The sequence below is a fragment of the Alternaria viburni genome, assembly GCF_023758015.1.
Source record: "Alternaria viburni strain BMP 2772 chromosome Unknown scaffold_25, whole genome shotgun sequence".
Taxonomy (NCBI): domain Eukaryota; kingdom Fungi; phylum Ascomycota; class Dothideomycetes; order Pleosporales; family Pleosporaceae; genus Alternaria; species Alternaria viburni.
This window is the reverse complement of record NW_026055794.1, coordinates 47,328-64,002: the sequence shown is the minus strand read 5'-3', so window position 1 is coordinate 64,002 and position 16,675 is coordinate 47,328. Positions and strand designations below refer to the sequence as shown.

General features: G+C 54.4%; 6 protein-coding genes across 6 annotated transcripts; 2 read left to right on the top strand and 4 right to left on the bottom strand.

Annotated features, from left to right (window-relative positions):
- Nucleotides 1–1,028: 1,028 nt before the first annotated feature.
- J4E79_009419 (uncharacterized protein) lies at nucleotides 1,029–4,670 on the bottom strand (the record flags this gene model as incomplete). Its single annotated transcript, XM_049358265.1, has 5 exons — nucleotides 1,029–1,078; nucleotides 1,131–1,365; nucleotides 1,413–4,303; nucleotides 4,351–4,538; nucleotides 4,597–4,670. 5 exons carry the CDS (start codon nucleotides 4,668–4,670, stop codon nucleotides 1,029–1,031), a joined length of 3,438 nt encoding a protein of 1,145 aa, XP_049207120.1.
- A 1,369-nt stretch (nucleotides 4,671–6,039) lies between these two features.
- J4E79_009418 (uncharacterized protein) lies at nucleotides 6,040–6,642 on the top strand (the record flags this gene model as incomplete). Its single annotated transcript, XM_049358264.1, has 2 exons — nucleotides 6,040–6,425; nucleotides 6,492–6,642. 2 exons carry the CDS (start codon nucleotides 6,040–6,042, stop codon nucleotides 6,640–6,642), a joined length of 537 nt encoding a protein of 178 aa, XP_049207119.1.
- A 933-nt stretch (nucleotides 6,643–7,575) lies between these two features.
- J4E79_009417 (uncharacterized protein) lies at nucleotides 7,576–8,747 on the bottom strand (the record flags this gene model as incomplete). Its single annotated transcript, XM_049358263.1, has 2 exons — nucleotides 7,576–7,791; nucleotides 7,842–8,747. The coding sequence occupies 2 exons, from the start codon at nucleotides 8,745–8,747 to the stop codon at nucleotides 7,576–7,578; spliced, it is 1,122 nt and encodes a 373-aa protein (XP_049207118.1).
- Nucleotides 8,748–11,676: 2,929 nt separating this feature from the next.
- Nucleotides 11,677–12,844, bottom strand: J4E79_009416 (uncharacterized protein; the record flags this gene model as incomplete). The annotated part of the gene is made up of 2 exons (XM_049358262.1): nucleotides 11,677–12,693; nucleotides 12,743–12,844. The coding sequence occupies 2 exons, from the start codon at nucleotides 12,842–12,844 to the stop codon at nucleotides 11,677–11,679; spliced, it is 1,119 nt and encodes a 372-aa protein (XP_049207117.1).
- Nucleotides 12,845–13,270: 426 nt separating this feature from the next.
- J4E79_009415 (uncharacterized protein) lies at nucleotides 13,271–14,426 on the top strand (the record flags this gene model as incomplete). Its single annotated transcript, XM_049358261.1, has 5 exons — nucleotides 13,271–13,287; nucleotides 13,349–13,423; nucleotides 13,478–13,607; nucleotides 13,665–14,282; nucleotides 14,334–14,426. The coding sequence occupies 5 exons, from the start codon at nucleotides 13,271–13,273 to the stop codon at nucleotides 14,424–14,426; spliced, it is 933 nt and encodes a 310-aa protein (XP_049207116.1).
- A 325-nt stretch (nucleotides 14,427–14,751) lies between these two features.
- J4E79_009414 (uncharacterized protein) lies at nucleotides 14,752–16,411 on the bottom strand (the record flags this gene model as incomplete). Its single annotated transcript, XM_049358260.1, has 3 exons — nucleotides 14,752–15,847; nucleotides 16,082–16,227; nucleotides 16,295–16,411. 3 exons carry the CDS (start codon nucleotides 16,409–16,411, stop codon nucleotides 14,752–14,754), a joined length of 1,359 nt encoding a protein of 452 aa, XP_049207115.1.
- Nucleotides 16,412–16,675: the final 264 nt, after the last annotated feature.

Genomic DNA, 16,675 nt, shown 5'->3' with positions numbered 1-16,675 from the left:
CGCGACCCTCCTCTACTTTGGTTGAGCTGCCTGGCGGGCACGCGGCGCCGAGGCTCGTGACAATGCAATGACGGCTGCTGTGAACAGATGGGGTTACCCTCGTAGACGTTACTTTGAGGCTGCAGGATGCGCTGCGAGGACGGGGCGGGAAAGCGGCGCAACAGCCTCTTGGAAGCCCAGTGCGGAGTCCTCGGGTCGCGTCTTCTCTATGGTGGCCTCTGGCGCAGAGCTAAGGGGGAGGTTGGAGAAGACCGTCGGGGAGTTGGCCGCATGATAGCAGGCACAAGGCCCTTTTTGCTGCGCATCATTAACATACCGAGCTCTCCATCAAATGCACATGTCGAATGCATGGGAATGCATGTATGACGCCAGGTGTCGCTTAATCCCTGCATCCACGATGCGCTAACCCCTTCCAGACGGCGCGCCCCCATCTGAGATTGCGCACTGCTCACACCCAGCCCCGAGTCGAGCCATCTTGCCCAACACTTTGGATAAATCCACCACAAAAACTGCCACATTATCCTTCTTTGAGCCGGACATTTAATGCACCCCTCTGGTTCACCTGCATTGGGAACGACCATCACCTAGCAGAAGCAAATATGACAAGGGCACGTAGTCCAATTGCGGAACTGGTCTCTATATCTTGTAGTCCGCCTTCATTGCAATCCGTCCGCACTCCAGAAACAGCAATAACTCGGCTGCCGCCAGCGCAGCATTAGATATTATACAAATCAAAAGGCTTGTGTTACAGGCAGAAGAGGAAGAAGAAGGAGCTCCAAGCCTGCCAGATGGCCTCCCCCAATTCAAACGGGTATGAAAGGAAATAAGGTAAAATGAGGAAAAGGGTGGAGGGCCGAAAGTATGCAAGGAGAGAGATACAGCCCCAGTTTAGAACCGTTTTGTATCCAACACAACAAGGAAAAGGTGATGCCTGATGCTGTAGTCGTACGTCGTCACAAAGAAAAGCCGAGAGGAAAGGAGAGTGGAGCCGTTGGGGCGAAAGGTTGGGTAGAAGTCGTGGCGACCATTTACAGCGCTTGGTTGTACGCAATCCAGGCATCGTGCGCCTCCCGCAGGACTGGACAGAAGTTAGCAGCTGACACAACAACAGGGACAGGGTTGAAACCTACTTTGCAGAACCTGAGCTTGCCCAATGTACGTCTCGCATGCGCACTGCAAGGTACGTCCGTCCATGAAATCCAGGACCACGCTGTTGGGGAGTTCTTGGCGATCTTGGTCAGGTGGGTAGGGTGTGCGGAAATCGCTGAGATGGAATCGCTTGACAATTCCCTTCTCGTTGTGTTTCGACGGACTGAGGACGAGGTTGCCCAAGGCGTCAATCTCAACCCATCGTCGTTTCCAAAGCTGCATCAGGTTAGCGTAAACTTGGTATTGACAGTGATAAGACTTACCAGAGTGTCTGGAAACTGAATGTTCAGATCGCCAACATGCACAGGCGGCGGTGGCTCGCGTAGAGACGCCAGGGAGGTGGAACGCATGTCGTTCTCGGGAAGGGCCAAGCTGCTGTTCGAGTTCTTCCAGGGCATGGCGGACATAGAAGAAGACATGCGCTTGAACATCTTGCTGGTACGCGACTTCTTTTCGTCTTTCTTGTCCTTTTTGTCTTCCCTCTTGTCTTCGCCGTCGTGGCTGTGTACCGACTTAGACTCGCTCATGCGGCGACCGAACGCTCTCCACGTGCTCTCGGATGAAGCCCGCGAAGGTGCGTTACTGGGCTCACGGGAGTGTGAAGACGAAGGTGGGGGAGAAGCAGGCTCCGGTCTTCCACGGGTGGGGCTCCTAGGCGTGATGGTTGCCTTTTGGTGGTCGATGATAAGAGGACTCTGGTGGAGATCAAGTGGTGTGCTCTCCGTTGGCATCGCAAGCGTCGGCTTCATTGTGCGCTCATCGCGAACGATGCGGGCCGTTACTTGCACAGACTCCGGCTTCTCAACTCCTCGCTGTACGTTGTATACTGTCGACTTGACTGGCGCCGACTGTTTCTTCTTGTCAGGCGTTGTTGAAGCAGATGAAGCCAAAAACGAGGGGCTTTCGAGACGCGGCGTAGATTTCCCAGAAGGAGAGATCTCAACAGGTGTTGTTGCAAAGAATGAGGATTTACGCTGGGCGACAGAGCTTCTAGTGCTCAAAGCAGAGCTCGCAAGACTTACTTGTGAAGCCGATTCCCTGTTGGTCTTGTCTGCAAGTGCTTTGATCCTCTGCGAGATGCCAGAAGAAACGTTGATCTTCTTGGGCGCGGTGCTCGAGTCGGACTTTGGCGCAGGAGGCCAACCGCCTGAAATCTTGCGGCCAGTCTGCTCAGGTGAAAGGCGACTGATGCCATGGTAATTCGACGATGCTGATCTGGGAGGCGTTTGTAGGTCTGTTGCAGAGGATTTCCTGGGGAAGAATGGGGTGATTGGCGACTTGGATACCGACATGGGCTTAGCTTGATGTACTGTAGCGCTTTGCAGCTCCTCCATGAAAGAATCATCCGACAGATACTCGGTCTCGGATTGGTCCGCGCTGACTTCGAGTGGATCCAAGACAGCACGTCGCTTTCCTTTGGTCTCGTACCAACTTTGATGCTGGGAAGACGGCATGAGCATAGACTCCCTGTTGCGTCTCTTGGACTGTCCTTCCTCTTGCTGGTACCCTTCGTTCGACGGCATGTAGATGGTAGATTCGCGGTTCGAGCGGCGTTGTGATGGCATGTCATTCTCCCATGGCCTTAGGGTGTCCCTCTTGCTGCTGTCATCTGCGTCATCGAACGACGGCGCTCGCTCGGTAATTACTGGGCCTTGCGCAATCTCCTGTGCTTCTGCAGGTGGGACGGGCGTCGTGCTCTCAGGAACCACGGTCGGCGTGCTGTCAACTGATTGCTCTTCATCCACAAAATCCGCATTGTGCGACTCTTCTTGCTCGTCAGACTTTTGCGATTCTTCCATACCTGCCTCGTCCTCCGAAATAGACGATGGCCGTGTTGAGGGTGCACCAGTGGAACCGTGGGTCTGGGCGGACACGGGTGACGAAATCGAAGCAGTAGAGTTTAAGTCGTCTGCCTCGGTAGGACCATCCGCGAATGCAAGGCCAGAGCGGCTTAAACGTGACGAGGAAGGGAGATCGTCGCCAAGCAAGGTCTCCTTGTCGGCGTCAGTTTCGGCCTCAGGTTGTGCAGCGGAGGGGCCATCATCGGGCTCGGTCGCAGTAACGGTCGCATCTGTCGTAGTTTCATCTTCGGCGTCAGTCTCCACCTTTATCTCCGCGGCCTTGACATCTACCTCCGATGCAGCATCTTCAGTCGCCTTCTCCTTCCTCAGCTGTTGTGCCTGTTGTTGTTTCTTGCGCATCTCGAGAGCCTTCATAAGTCTTGTCCGCTCCTGTGTCGATCCTCCAGCCCTGAGGTGACTCCTGTATGCGGACACGGGCATCGACTTGGTACTGGCGGGGGCTCTCGTGGAGTATACTGACGAAGCGGGGGATTGTGGCATTTCAGGCATTGGGGGAACCTGGTGTGGAGGAGGAATGGCGATTGCGGGAAGGGTGCTCGAGGCGTTGGTCTTGGACTCTTTCTTCTCAGCTGTTTTTCGTGCCGCAGAGCGCAGACCTGCCGGGAGCGAAGACTTCGGCCTCGCCAGATCCGACGGAGCACTGCCCGAGGTGGATGGTCTCCTGCCTTCGAGCGATGGCCGCGGTCGCGGTCCCAGCTTAACCTTTGGTTTGGTGTACTGCGCGTAATAGTGCTCGTACAGCTCGTTGTAGTTTGGCCGTGCAGTCTGCGAAGAGTTCCGGGGTTCTGGTCCGCCTTCGAAGAGCGAGTCGTAGCTTTTGAGCGTGTCCTGGAGATCCGACAGATCGGTGTCGTCTGGCGTCGTCGGCCCTTCGGTGACCGTCTCCATGGTGACATGGGAAATCTGCGGTGACAGCTTGTGCTCGATGACCTTCTCGTCCAGCATCAATGGAACGGTCTCGGCTTGTGAGTTGATCGACCCGCTCCTCGTGAGATTGTCTTCGCTGTCTCTAGATGGCTCCAGTATGGTGGGTATGTTGGACTTGGCAGTTTCCGGTCGTGCACTGCCGTCTGCATCGGGCTGGGCGCCTTCCTCGGCGGCCTCTTGGATCCAGCTGAGCTTCTGCTGTCGCGACGATCCGCTGGAGGAGGAGCTCGACGGGGCGGCGGTGTGCAGACTGCATGCGGCGGTAAGAGCGGCATCGCTGAGCTCTTCCGGGGTGGATATGGACAGGACGATGTCGTGGGGCGCAAACTTCTCGGTGATGTTGATGAAGTGGACACTGACGCGGGCTGTCGAGCGTTAGTCGTGGTCATGATAGGAACAAGCCTCCACATACCCTGAAGCAGTCGCGAAGTCGCCTCGGGCACATATTTGACCAGGACCTTGCGCCGGCGGTACAGCAGCAGGCCGTACAGCGGTGACTTTTCCTCGTACTGGGCGACGGCAGCGCGCGCCTCGCCAGCACCGCCAGTGCCGCGGGTCAGGACTTCGACGGCATCCCTTGACGTGTACCTGAGCAGGAACCTAGATGCCAAACGTTAACACGTGGTCCGCGTGCGAAGAAGAAATTGGGACGTCGTACCAACCGCCAGCTTCGGCGAGGGCACCCTGGTACGCCTGTGTGACCTCGACATTGTCCAGTCCGTTCAGCGACATGGTGCCAGGTCAGCCGGAAAGCGACGCTCGGGGGTGCAGACTCTCAAAGCCGTGCGTGTCTGCGGCGAAGAGTCGTCAAGTCGTGATGTTGAAAGCGCCAGAGGGCCAGGAGGTCCGGGCTAGTAGGGGTCATGCAATCAGGGATCCGAGGTGGCAGAGTATCAGAGGCAGAGGCAGAGGCGCATGGGGCGGCGGGCCATTGGGGCTGCTGCGCTGGGCGTCGAGGCAAATGGACGCTTCAGGAACTGTGCCGTGCAATGCGCCTAGCAGTCTCCTCCAAAAGAGCAAGCTGGAGGAAGGGCAGTGAAGGCGAGCGTGGAGCTGAAACACAGGGGGCTCCATGGCCTGAGAGCACTAGGCACTTTATCTCCGCCTCCCGCTCCACACGCCTTCTCACCGACATCGACTCCCCACACTGCACCACTGCTGCACTGCACGTGTGCCCGTTTGCTCTTTGTTTTTGTGAGCGACGCGAAGTTGTACACGCGATTGCATACAATGCAGTCTCCACGTGGTATCCTTCGATAATATCGGATACTCGCACGCATGACAGCCCTGGCCCGCATGAAGACCCTCACCAACGCAGGTACAGCCGGCAATCCTGAGGCGCCCCAGGTCACACCCTATTCGATCAGATCGACAGTCAAGGGCTGACGGCTATGAAAGCCTTCCATTGCTTGTGCCGCCGGTATATCGCCGATGACAAGGCGGGGAAGAAGAAGCAAACAACTGCCAACCCAGCAGTCGATCGCAGTCCCAATGCGCATCTTCTTAGCTCAAATTCGAGCATCACCAGACGTGATAGCACCTCGTAGAGTCGAAGCTATACTAGTCGTTCTAAGTGCTATAACACGACATCCCAGTCCATTCCACTTTGTTGAGGGCCTGTGGGAACGCGTCGGACCTTTGAAAAAATGCCACTCGACTCCGCCGTGCAGTATAAACAAGCTTCCTCCATTGTTTACTGCAAAACACGGTACGCGTCGCGGACTAGGAAAAGCTAGACGGCAGTCCGCCTGCAAAGCTCAACTACCTCGACACTAACTCTCCGGTGCTGCCCCGCTATCCATCCAGAACAGCTTTGCCCCTTGCAGCGACCCACGTAAAGACACCATGCACGTCGTTGGCCATGACCAGGCATGCGCTGCATCGCTGATCGGTCGGTAGCGGCCGCGAAAAAAAGATTGAACAGTGAACCACGACCATAACCACAGCCTTCTGCCTCACCACCACCACTCTACAAACACCAACGTCAACCCTTGAATTTCCAAATCCCAACTAGTCAAATCTCCGGTCCCAAACTATCGCATCGCGAGAAAAGCAATAAACGGCTATCCCGAACCACTAGCCACTACCCTCAACCCTAACAATGACATCACTCCCACCCGCCAGCGCCCTCCCCCACGCCTCCGAGTCCACCCTCACAAACGTTCTAGACCTGCTCTTCGAGCCCTCGCCTCCCCTCCGCACCATTACCTTTCCCGTGCTGCGCTCCGCCACCTTCCCCAGCTACGACATCCTCATCACAGCCGTCAATGCGCAGCTCGCTGCACTGGCTGCCTCGGATGACGAAGCCGATGTGAAGAAGTTGTCTGAGATTCTGTGTTCGCACCCGCGGTTGGGCGAGAAGAAGGTGGATAGCGAGCAGAGTCGGAAAGAGCAGGCGCAGTTGCAGCAGGGTGGGGAGGAGGAGAGAGAGATGTTGGGGCGGTTGAACGAGGAGTATGAGGGGAAGTTTCCGGGGCTGAGATACGTGTGAGTCGACTTTTGTTCCTCGGACTGGACTATATTTAGAGGTTTATGGACTAACGAGGGTTGTAGTGTTTTCGTCAATGGTCGCCCCAGATCGGAGATCATGGAGAACATGCGTTCGCGTATTGATCGGGGTGACATCAAGGCTGAGCGGCAAGAGGCCATTCAGGCCATGTGTGATATCGCTCTAGACAGAGCTGCCAAGTTGCAAAAAGCATAGGATGCGACTTCAATACAGGAAGAAGTCTCCAGAGTGGGCTGAAAGATGTCACAATCTCTAGGATGGATGAGTTGAAGATGGGCATAACTAGGTTTCTCGGTATGTTGGATCACATCGTAAATTGAATCAGACAGTATTCTACACGCAACATGCTCTTTTGGTCGTTCACACGCAAATTCAAACGCCACAAAGGTACCCACTTTCCCCGATCCTGCATATACAATTCCCCCTGCCCAAACATAGAACTTTGCGACGAGAAATTCCCTAAACTCCAAACCATTGGACGTGAAACGCTAAACAACACGCTTTTTCCCACAACATAGTAGTACAACAAACACCATGTGCCGGTTTTTTCTTCCCTTTTTGTGACTTCCGCCGGCCCTTATACTCCGGACCCTATTTGGAATTTTGATAATACAAACATGTTTTTTCTCTTGATCGAAATCGCGATGCGACGTGAAGTTTCCGAGATTGATTTTTGGTACGGAACGTGTGGTATGCGCCTTGTTGTAGAAGCGATAGGCGCAGTCGCGGGAAGGATACGATGCTAATATTATGGTGCAAATCCAGTACATAGGTGATGTCGTGTGAAGTTTGCTCGTGGACCACGAGTCTCATGATCCGAACCGCATGAACATCAAATTCCTCTGCCGTCTACGTTCTTCTTCCACGTCACTCGTGTGAGCTGGCTGATCAGTTCGGCCCTGCTGGTTGTCCAAATGATTCCATGCTGTCGGATTCTGCGCTGTCATCGATGTATCGAGCGCAGTGAAATTCGGCGACTTCGACACTGGTAAGAAGTTCGGCGAAGCGGGAGCAGCCAATGGCATCAAATTCGGCGAGGCCGGTATAGTCGCAGATGCCGAGGCGAAATTGGGCGACGTCGATACAGGAGGGAAGTTTGGTGACATTGGCGCTAGTGTTGGTGCAAGATTAGGAGAAGCCATCGTCCGTGCTGTAGGTATAAAGTTTGGCGAAGTAGCGGCCGCGGTGCTCACGGCGAGCATCTCCGGCGACACTGATTTCGTTGGTAAAATTGGCCGGAAGTTTGGCGACATGGCGAATGAATCTGTTCTCTTGGATGCGGACTGCGATGTTGCGAATAGGGCGGGAAAGTCCGGCGACCTCGAGGCGAGTGCAGGTGCTGGGCTATCGAAGGTTGACGCGCTTGGCCATATCGCGTCTGCCCCTTCATCTACCTGGTCGTAGTCGCCAACAACTGGTTCTTCGTGGCCTAACACGTTGAAGTCGGAAAACATGCTCGTGGCATGTGTAGTGTTGGTGTATGATGTGGTAGATGAACTTGAAGTGACAGCAGAAGGCGAGAAAGGCACATCATCGTCGTCTTCATATGGGTTTGGTATCGGCTCATCTTCGTCGTCAAGATGAGCGTACGGGTCGAACGCATCACCGCTATCTTCAACGTCGAGAGCGTCATAGTTTGAGAGTCCGAGTGGGGATGGCGGTAGAGGTAGGTAGTCCCGACGTGGTGCCGGGTCTCTCGCAGCGTGAGACCATGCTTCGTTTGGCGAGCGGAACGCGGCAACCTCGTCGGAAGGGCTTCTTAATGTTGGCGATGGCGAGGTAGGCGAAGGGCTTCTCGAAGACGCTGGAGAACTGGAAGGCGATCCAGAGACTACGAAGTGGCCTCCAGTCCTCACAGCAGCACTAGGCGGTACTGAGGGATCCCGCGAGTGTACCGGTCTTGTGTAGGTGTCGACACTGCCATGGTCGAACTCTAATCTAGCCAACTCAAGCTGTGCTTGTTCTTTCTCTTGCTCGACTGGCACACGACCGCGTCCGTACTGCGCCTCCTTGGTCACGATGCATCGTCTGCGTATACCATTAAGAATGGCAGCCTTTCTTAGCAAGTTTCGTCCAAGAGCCTTTTGCTTGGCCCACACTGCAATCTTAGAGCTACCGCGATCCACAATATTGGTTGCTGGGTGTGAAAACTGTGGCGATAGTCGTGAAGTGATCAGGAACAATCGAAGGCGCCGCTTCTTCTTCTGCACACAAGAATGTTCCCCATCGATATCCGCCACCGCTCGGCTGCGCTTCCTGGATCCGCACGGCGATGGGCGAGGCAAAAAGGTAAGCCCCATAGTGGGCTGGGGAAGTATATTGAACTCCAAAGTAGAGGATTGTCCAATAGGAAGTAGGTTTTCGAATTTTCGAGTTGGTGATGTTGCGTGCTCGGTGGGGGCTTGCATCATCCTCCGTTGCCCAACTTCATGCACTGTCTTCGGGAGATGGAGCTGGTGACGCGAATCGGCATTCTCGCACAGCAATCCTGATCTAGCAGTGGCGAGATGTGATGGTGCTAGTTCAGACTGTTGAAATGTCGGTATGCCGTGCGGATACGGCGCGAGGTTGACAGATGGATGTGGAGCCAGAGACGCCGTGCTAACGAAGGGCGAATCTTAGCTTGGGGTGTAAGCGTGCAATATCGAGGTCCGGCCTGTCACGAGACGACCTCTGGAGCCCGAGACGAGATGCGAAGTAAGCATGCGCGTCACGCAGTTACTGATTGGGCGAGTTAATATCGAAAGCCAAAGGGTCGCCAGCGAGGGAACATGTCGGTGCCAGAAAGTAAGCAGTCGGCGACGATGAAAGTGGTATTCTGTCTTGTGCAGAAGAGGGGCTAATAATATCGCTAGGGAGGTGCAGGAGCGGATGACCCAGCGCTATGGGCAAGATGCGGAGAACCCCAGTAGCCATCTGCCACACTACCACTAGTGACATGCACACATCATCTTCTTACTGGACAACGTGAGAAGGTCTTTGCAAGCCACGGCATCCAGACACGCACTTGGTGGATTGACCACTGGAGACTCGACCGCAGCATCGGTCAAGGCCAGCTTTGTGAGGCTGCAGCACGTCGTAGCGGAGGCGAAAACGGGACTTTTTGCTCGTGTTTGAGGGAAGAGGCGCACGCGGACTGAAGAGGAGGAGATGGGCGCTGGCCGGTCGGAGAAGGTCTCCATGCCCAAACTTGATTCAAGTGAGGCTTCAAGCTTCAGGGGTTCCCGTCTGTCAAACCCTGTCGCTCTTCCCCAAGATGCCGCCGATCAGCCCAGACCCCGAATCCTTCAGCTGCAGCCAACGAGAGCACCATCACGCTTTTTGCCATCCGCCATCGAGCAGGAAGAGTTTGCGGCCATGTCATCACCTTGAGAAAGCTGGGTTTGACCTTGTCAGATGTAGACAGATGACAGCAACACGCGCGTACACCATCAGACGAAACCACGTCGCAGCGAATGATAGATTCGATGTCCGAGGCACAGTCTGACAGGGTCTAGGGCACCGACGATCCGAGAACCCTGGGGTTGTGCGACGCATTCGGCTCCCCTCGAGCTGAGCTGCACGACATGGGATTTACGATCGCCCAATAGCGGGGCGGTCGCTTCGATGTCTTGACGAAGATGCCTGGATCACTGGGCAGCAATTTCAAAGATCCCATCGTAAAACCAGACCGCTCAAAGGCGAATCTACGCAGAGTACACGATGCATGGGCGATGTCTTGCGTTCCTTGCTTCCTTCCTTTACATGCGATCGTCGATGCTCATGCGTCTATCTCACTGTCTTGATGTCAGCAACTCTGCCCGCGGAGAACACCTTCCGCCTCTGCGGACCACGGCGCTTCACGAACAACAGCCACCTCACAATGTCGTGCTCCACATGTGACCTTCCGTCTGTTCGTGTAACAACCTTACGTTTCGTTTCCCCTTCTCCAGTCCTGCACTCCAGCTTACACCGCATCTGCAGCACACGCTGCACTCCGCACTGCTGCACAACACACACGCACACTCATCTCATTCGCCCACCCCATCCTAAATCTGCAAGTCGTCACGAGCCCTAATCTCGCTCGTCTCGTTCGACGTGTCCCAAAGACTAATGCTCAAGCTCGCACATCGGCGACCTCCATATTCGCCTTCTCTTTTTGTGATCCTGTCTGCTGTGAGAAGAGGGTGGCCTAACACTGACGCTCCTTCCTCTTGAACAACAAAATTCACGCAACGCATGACAGCCCAGCCCAACCCGCATCCGTAGCGCCATGCATGAAGATGAGGCTCAGCGTGCGTCGTTTGAAGGAAAACTCGTTCGTTTTACCGAGAGAACAAGCAAAATGGACGCCACATACACCACATCGTGATGGGTACACCACCCACCTAGTCCAAGTGGAATTACCAATGAGAAGCTCCTCGGCAACAAACTTCCTTGAGATGCGATTTGCGGGACAAAGCTTGCTATGAGCTTGTGAGTCGATCAGGATGCGCGAGTATACATTAGCGGGCGAGTGTGCTGTGTTGGTCGGTGGAGTGGGCCGAGGGGGGAGGACAGTCCCGTCCCGCTCTTGGCAATTGGCGACTGAACGGTGAGCGACGAAGAGTAGAGCCCGAAAGAGTAATTAGAGCGAAGATGAGAGAAGGGTATTTGAGATCATGGTGAGTCGGTAGCGGAGAAAAGCTCCAGTAGAGGGCATGGCTATTATGTACACTGACATGTGTTCGACAAAGTATGCTCATCTAACTTGGGCGTGATAGGGTACTTTGAGATGTTAGACGAAAGGTGGCTTTGCTCGTTGCCCACTTCACAACATGATCTTGATCATCTTATGTTGCCTTATCAATGGATCCTCTCTTTCATTCTCAAAGGTGTTTTAATTGGGTTCGTCAGGAAACGAAGAGGTGTAATATCTTAGCCCACCTCGGTGGCTGCTGATAAGACATAGATTGCTCAACTACTCCCGCTATACAGTCTAGTCTCAGAACAAGTTCACTCTCTTGGTTCCCACGTAGTCTCCTCCACGAGTACCTTTTCTCTTCCCTATACTTTGGTCAACCCGAAGAGCAAATGGTCTTCAGTGCGAAGATCGTTCACACTGCTTCATTGGGGTGAGAAGTGTGCTGGATGTACAGCTGGTCTCTTCTACTGGTGATTATTGATTCAGCAACGTATCTCTCGTGTCGTTGCTTCTCTCGTGGTACTGAAGTTTGCCTCCAATGCGACTCCATCTTTGATACGAGTGTCTCAGATCATCAGATCAGGATCTGGTTGCCAAAGGTACAGATCTTTATCCGCACTCGCCAGCAGGTTGGTCCTCGGGTTATACCCCACAACAGCGCTCTTGCCCTGTCCCGGTAGTTTCTCCATGGGCTCGAGCATATTGTTCGGCGCTGGTGCTTTCGAAATATCCCACACCAAGAGACCGTCCTCGCCGCTACCTCCGATGAGGAACTTGCCATCTGGCGTGAGACACACGTCGCCCTGTCCGTTTGCGGGACCACTGCCATCAGATTTGGCACCGGTTTTGTTGGTGACCGATGCGCTAGGCGGGAGACGTCCCGAGGAACCAGCCTTGCGGTAGCAGAAATGCGTCAGGTCGCCTGAGAAGGCGTCTAGCACGAAATGGCCGCTGCCGTTCGTCGCGACGACGAGACTCTTTCCGTCGTTTGTAAACTCAATCTTGGTCCATTCGACCTTTTGTCCTCCCATGAAGCGCTGTTCGGCCTCGAGCAAATCGAATGTTGCGAACGGCGGCTTATCGTAGTTGCGCATATCGTAGAGGAGGACATTCTGCGTAGGCGGCGACGCGATCGCGATAACGGTCGCGGAAGGATCGTAGGCTGCGAGGTAGGCGCCGTGGAGGTTGAGCATGCCGACGTAGTTGGGGGATTGTAGGTTCCATAGCCGCACCGTGTTGTCTTTCGAGCAGCTTATGAAGTCGTCTTTGGACGGACACAGGGCGATTGAGGTGACTGTGTCAGTGTGGCCCTTGAAGTAGCGGATGTACGAGTTGTCGTGTGTGGAGAGGAAGCGGATGGTGTCGTCGATCTTTGTACTCGCGCAGATGATGCTCTGGGCATGGTGGCTGAAGCGCGCAAGATGTACGCCGTACTTTTGGCTCTTGAGCTCCTTGGCGTGCTTGCCTTCTTTGCAGTTGTAGATTTGGAGGGTATCGTCGTCGCGTGCGACAATGGCTAGTTCGCCCGAGTCGTCAAAGTCGAGGGACGTTACTGAGGTGCCCTGGCCGCCCGATTTGAAGCGCTACAAGGCGTTAGTACTGGACATATACAAAGGTATAGTATCGTCTCACCCTCTGCGGCCGGAAGCTCGTTATGACGTCGGCAACTTTCTGTGTCGGCGGGCCTGCAGGCGGCGGTGGAGGCCCGCCGCCGGGTGTCGCTGAGCCAGCCATGTTCGAGTTGAGCTCCTAATCCTCTGCTGCGACAACTGCGTTCATCTCCACCGCTTCAGTCGGCGAATCAGCGGGCGCGTAAACTCAAGCACGCGACGCGACGTGGACAATTAGAGCCGGCGGAATGCGCTGAAGAGTTGCAGCGTATGGAAAGAAGTGGGTCCGAGCGGTCTTACGTAGCTGTCCATGCCGAGCCGAAACCGGAACGATTATTCATATTCACCTGGACAATTCCTCAGTACTGCCATTGTTACGGCAAGACGTGTATAGCTTCGCATTCGCCTAATTTTACTTCCATCCCTAATTCCTACAACTCTCCTCCAGTCGTGTTCATGATCGCGCGGTAACCCACGTCGCTACCACTATCGAATACGCACTCCACCATACTTCCGACTTGCGCGCCGAAGAGTCGCATAGAGTGTGAGAATGTCTACAACCCTCGGGTAGGTACTCAATGTAAACCTCAGATACTGTATCAATTTTATTAACGACTACCCCCACCAGCTCCTTCATAGCCGGCGGCATAGCAGCATGCGGTGCAGTCACAGTAACCCACGGCTTCGAGACCGTCAAAATCCGGTGCGCGTCTGCGCTCGCAACACCTGCGCGACCAGCTCGTTGACGATCGCCCAGACTACAACTACAAGGCGAGCTTAAAGCGAAAAGCGACGCGCCGCGATTATACAAGGGCGTCTTCCACGGTGTCAGCGTCATCTTGAAGAATGAAGGACCCAGAGGTTTACTACGCGGTCTGGGATGCGCAGTATGTCTAGCACATATTTTCAAGAACAATGGGACGAGCAGAGACTGACGCGCCCAGTACGTCTACCAAATGACCCTCAACGGCTGCCGACTAGGCTTCTACGAACCCATCCGCAAGACCCTCACAAACGTCGTATACAGCGACCCAGCCGTCCAATCCTTCGGCATCAACCTCTTCGCAGGCGCTTCATCCGGTATTCTAGGCGCAGCAGCCGGCTCTCCCTTCTTCCTCGTAAAGACGCGGTTACAATCCTACTCGCCCTTCCTACCCGTCGGCACACAACACAACTACCGAAACGCCGTCGATGGCATGCGACAAATATACAGCGGCGAGGGAATTAAGGGCCTGTACAGAGGTGTAGGACCAGCCATGGTACGCACGGGTTTCGGCAGCTCCGTACAACTCCCCACGTATTTCTTTGCGAAGAGACGGTTAGTGAAACATCTGGGTATGCAAGAGGGCATGCCGCTGCACATTGCGAGTAGTACGGCCAGTGGCTTTGTCGTCTGCTGTGTTATGCACCCCCCGGATACCATCATGTCGCGCATGTACAACCAGACGGGCAACCTGTACACATCGGCTTTTGACTGCTTGAGTCGGACGGTCAAGACGGAGGGTATCTTTGCGCTGTACAAGGGCTACTTCGCCCATCTGGCGCGCATTCTACCCCATACGGTATGTCAGACAGATGTAATAGGTGGGACTCGGTCGCTAACATTGACATAGATTCTGACCCTTACACTCGCCGAACAAACGATCAAGCTCATGCGCTTGGTAGAAAACCGGATAGGCGTCTCAGACGCCAAAGAGAAGATATGAGAAGGGCTGCTTGTGAGGAGTCGGGGTTAAACCTGTCTGCATTACCTACAATCTCGCGGTGTCCGACATACCGTACGAAACTTGACGAGACGGTGCAGATACCTACGAAGAGTAGGAACATATCGAGAAGGAAGCAAAGCGTTTCGTATACAATACGAAGGACAGAGAGAGAGAGTTGAATAGATACCAACACCAGCTGGCACATTGCCACTGAGGTGTTGAAATCTGAGAATATGCCGTACATCTAAAACTCGTCCGACTTGGGTCCCTGACGTGACAACGAGGGATGTCTATAAAGCCTCCGCGCGTCCAGAGCAGTCCCTCTTTATTCATCATCCTCCCATCCCTCAGGCAACCATCCAATCGGTCTCGGTTTCCACATCCCCAACACCTTAGTCGGCCCCTTGATCTTCTCCTTGACCACATTCTCCTTTCCATCATTCTTTCTAACAGGCAAGGCTTTCTCAATCTCTTCAACATCAACCTCCATATCCTCACCCCCCGCTCCCTCCGCCGTCGCAGCCTCCAGCACCTTACGCCACAACCCCCGATCCACCACCTCACTCCCCTTCTCCAGCACCTTCTCCGCCACCTTCAAATTCCAAAACGACGGTTCAGAGAAACACACCCCAAGCACCTCCTCCACAACCTTCCTCTCCGCCGCGCCTCCCCCTCGTACACCCGCCCATGCCTCCTCCGTAAGAACATGGACAATCCAGTCCCGCAGCCCCTCCCTCACAGGATCCATCTCCGGATTCATCATTGCGCGCGCAGCGGGGGAAGTAGCGTTCATAGCACGCATGAGATGCTCGACTAGAGTTTTGATGTGCAGCACGCCGCTGTCGAGGCAGAATGCACGTAAGAGGGGTGTCCAGATGATGAAGGCGCCGGACATGGTACTGCCTAGTTTCTTGTCCGTGGGTAAGATCATTTTCTCGTCGACTAGTAGGTGTAGGAGTACGCGTTGTGTTTGCGTAGAAGGCGTGGTAGTGGCAGTGGGTGCGTAGCGTAGGGTATATGTCGACAGCGCTGTTTCAGCGGCCTTACTATTACTGTCTTTCTTCCTGTTTTTGATCTCGGATTTGCGCTCTTTGACGTAGGCTTTTAGTATGCTTTGGAGTTTTTCGCGGACGGCTTCTCGGCTTTGGACGCCTAGTTCTTCCTCTTCTTCTGTTGCGGGAGCAAGGCTACCACCTGTCTTGAATGCATGGTCAAGTTGGATCCAGTACCATTCCCAGAGCCAGGAGAGGGACTCGGTGGCTGCGCGCTTGAGCTCGGCGAGGGAGGGGAGATGTCGGTGGACGATTCGGTGACGGGTTTCTAGGAGTGTGAGGGGGAGTTGAAGTGATTTTCCGGGAGGGAACCATGAGGGGCGGTCGCGGGTTAGGTCGATTTGCGTGTCTGCCAGGCCAGTGATGAATCTGGGGGTGGTGTTAGATGGTGGGTTCGTATGAGATTAGAATGATGTTGTGGTAACGCCAGTATGAAATCATGATCGATAGGTTGTTATGGAAGATGTTTTGGTGGAAATGGACGAGGAGCATTGATAATGATGGAAAAGAATGGTGCTGCAAAGCCATAGTGAACGAGTCCTATGCAGAGGATGTAGGAAAGCTACTGAGATGTTCATGAATCTCAATTTCGAACACACCTACCTCGATATCGCAGTCGCGTACAGCAACCGCAGTGCATTATGTTGCAACTCGCCTCTTGCATCTTGAAGCACTACATCGACGATATCCGCCGTCGAGTCCAGCAGCAATGGCAAGCCATCAGGTTTCCGTAGTCGCCAAGCAAACACCTACCTGTCATCAGCACACTGTGGCTGTCGACTCTCCTGCAGAGTATATTGATTTCTTCCAGCGTACCTTGTTCACCGCCTTCTCTCTCCTACTAGTCTCAGGACTATACAGATCCTGGCGCAGCTGAAGCAGCTCGCGACTATCACGCCACGCCGTAACAACAAACCGGGTATGCGATTCCATATCTTTAGTCGCAGTCGCGCAGATTGACGCGTTTCTGCAGTGCGAGAGTTTCAAACCCTGCTATTGGCTAGCTCAACACTTGGGTATGTAACGTCGCAGGTGAAGGCACGTGAACTCGCGTTGGAAATTTCCTCAGTCGTTCCAGATTGCTCGCCCTATCGACAAGCGCTAAAAGTCCCTTCCATGGTCTTTAGCATCGAGCCAATGACGCAAAGCCACCCGGCAAAACCTTGGAATTGTTTTTTTCCTCTCCCCCATCTTCCA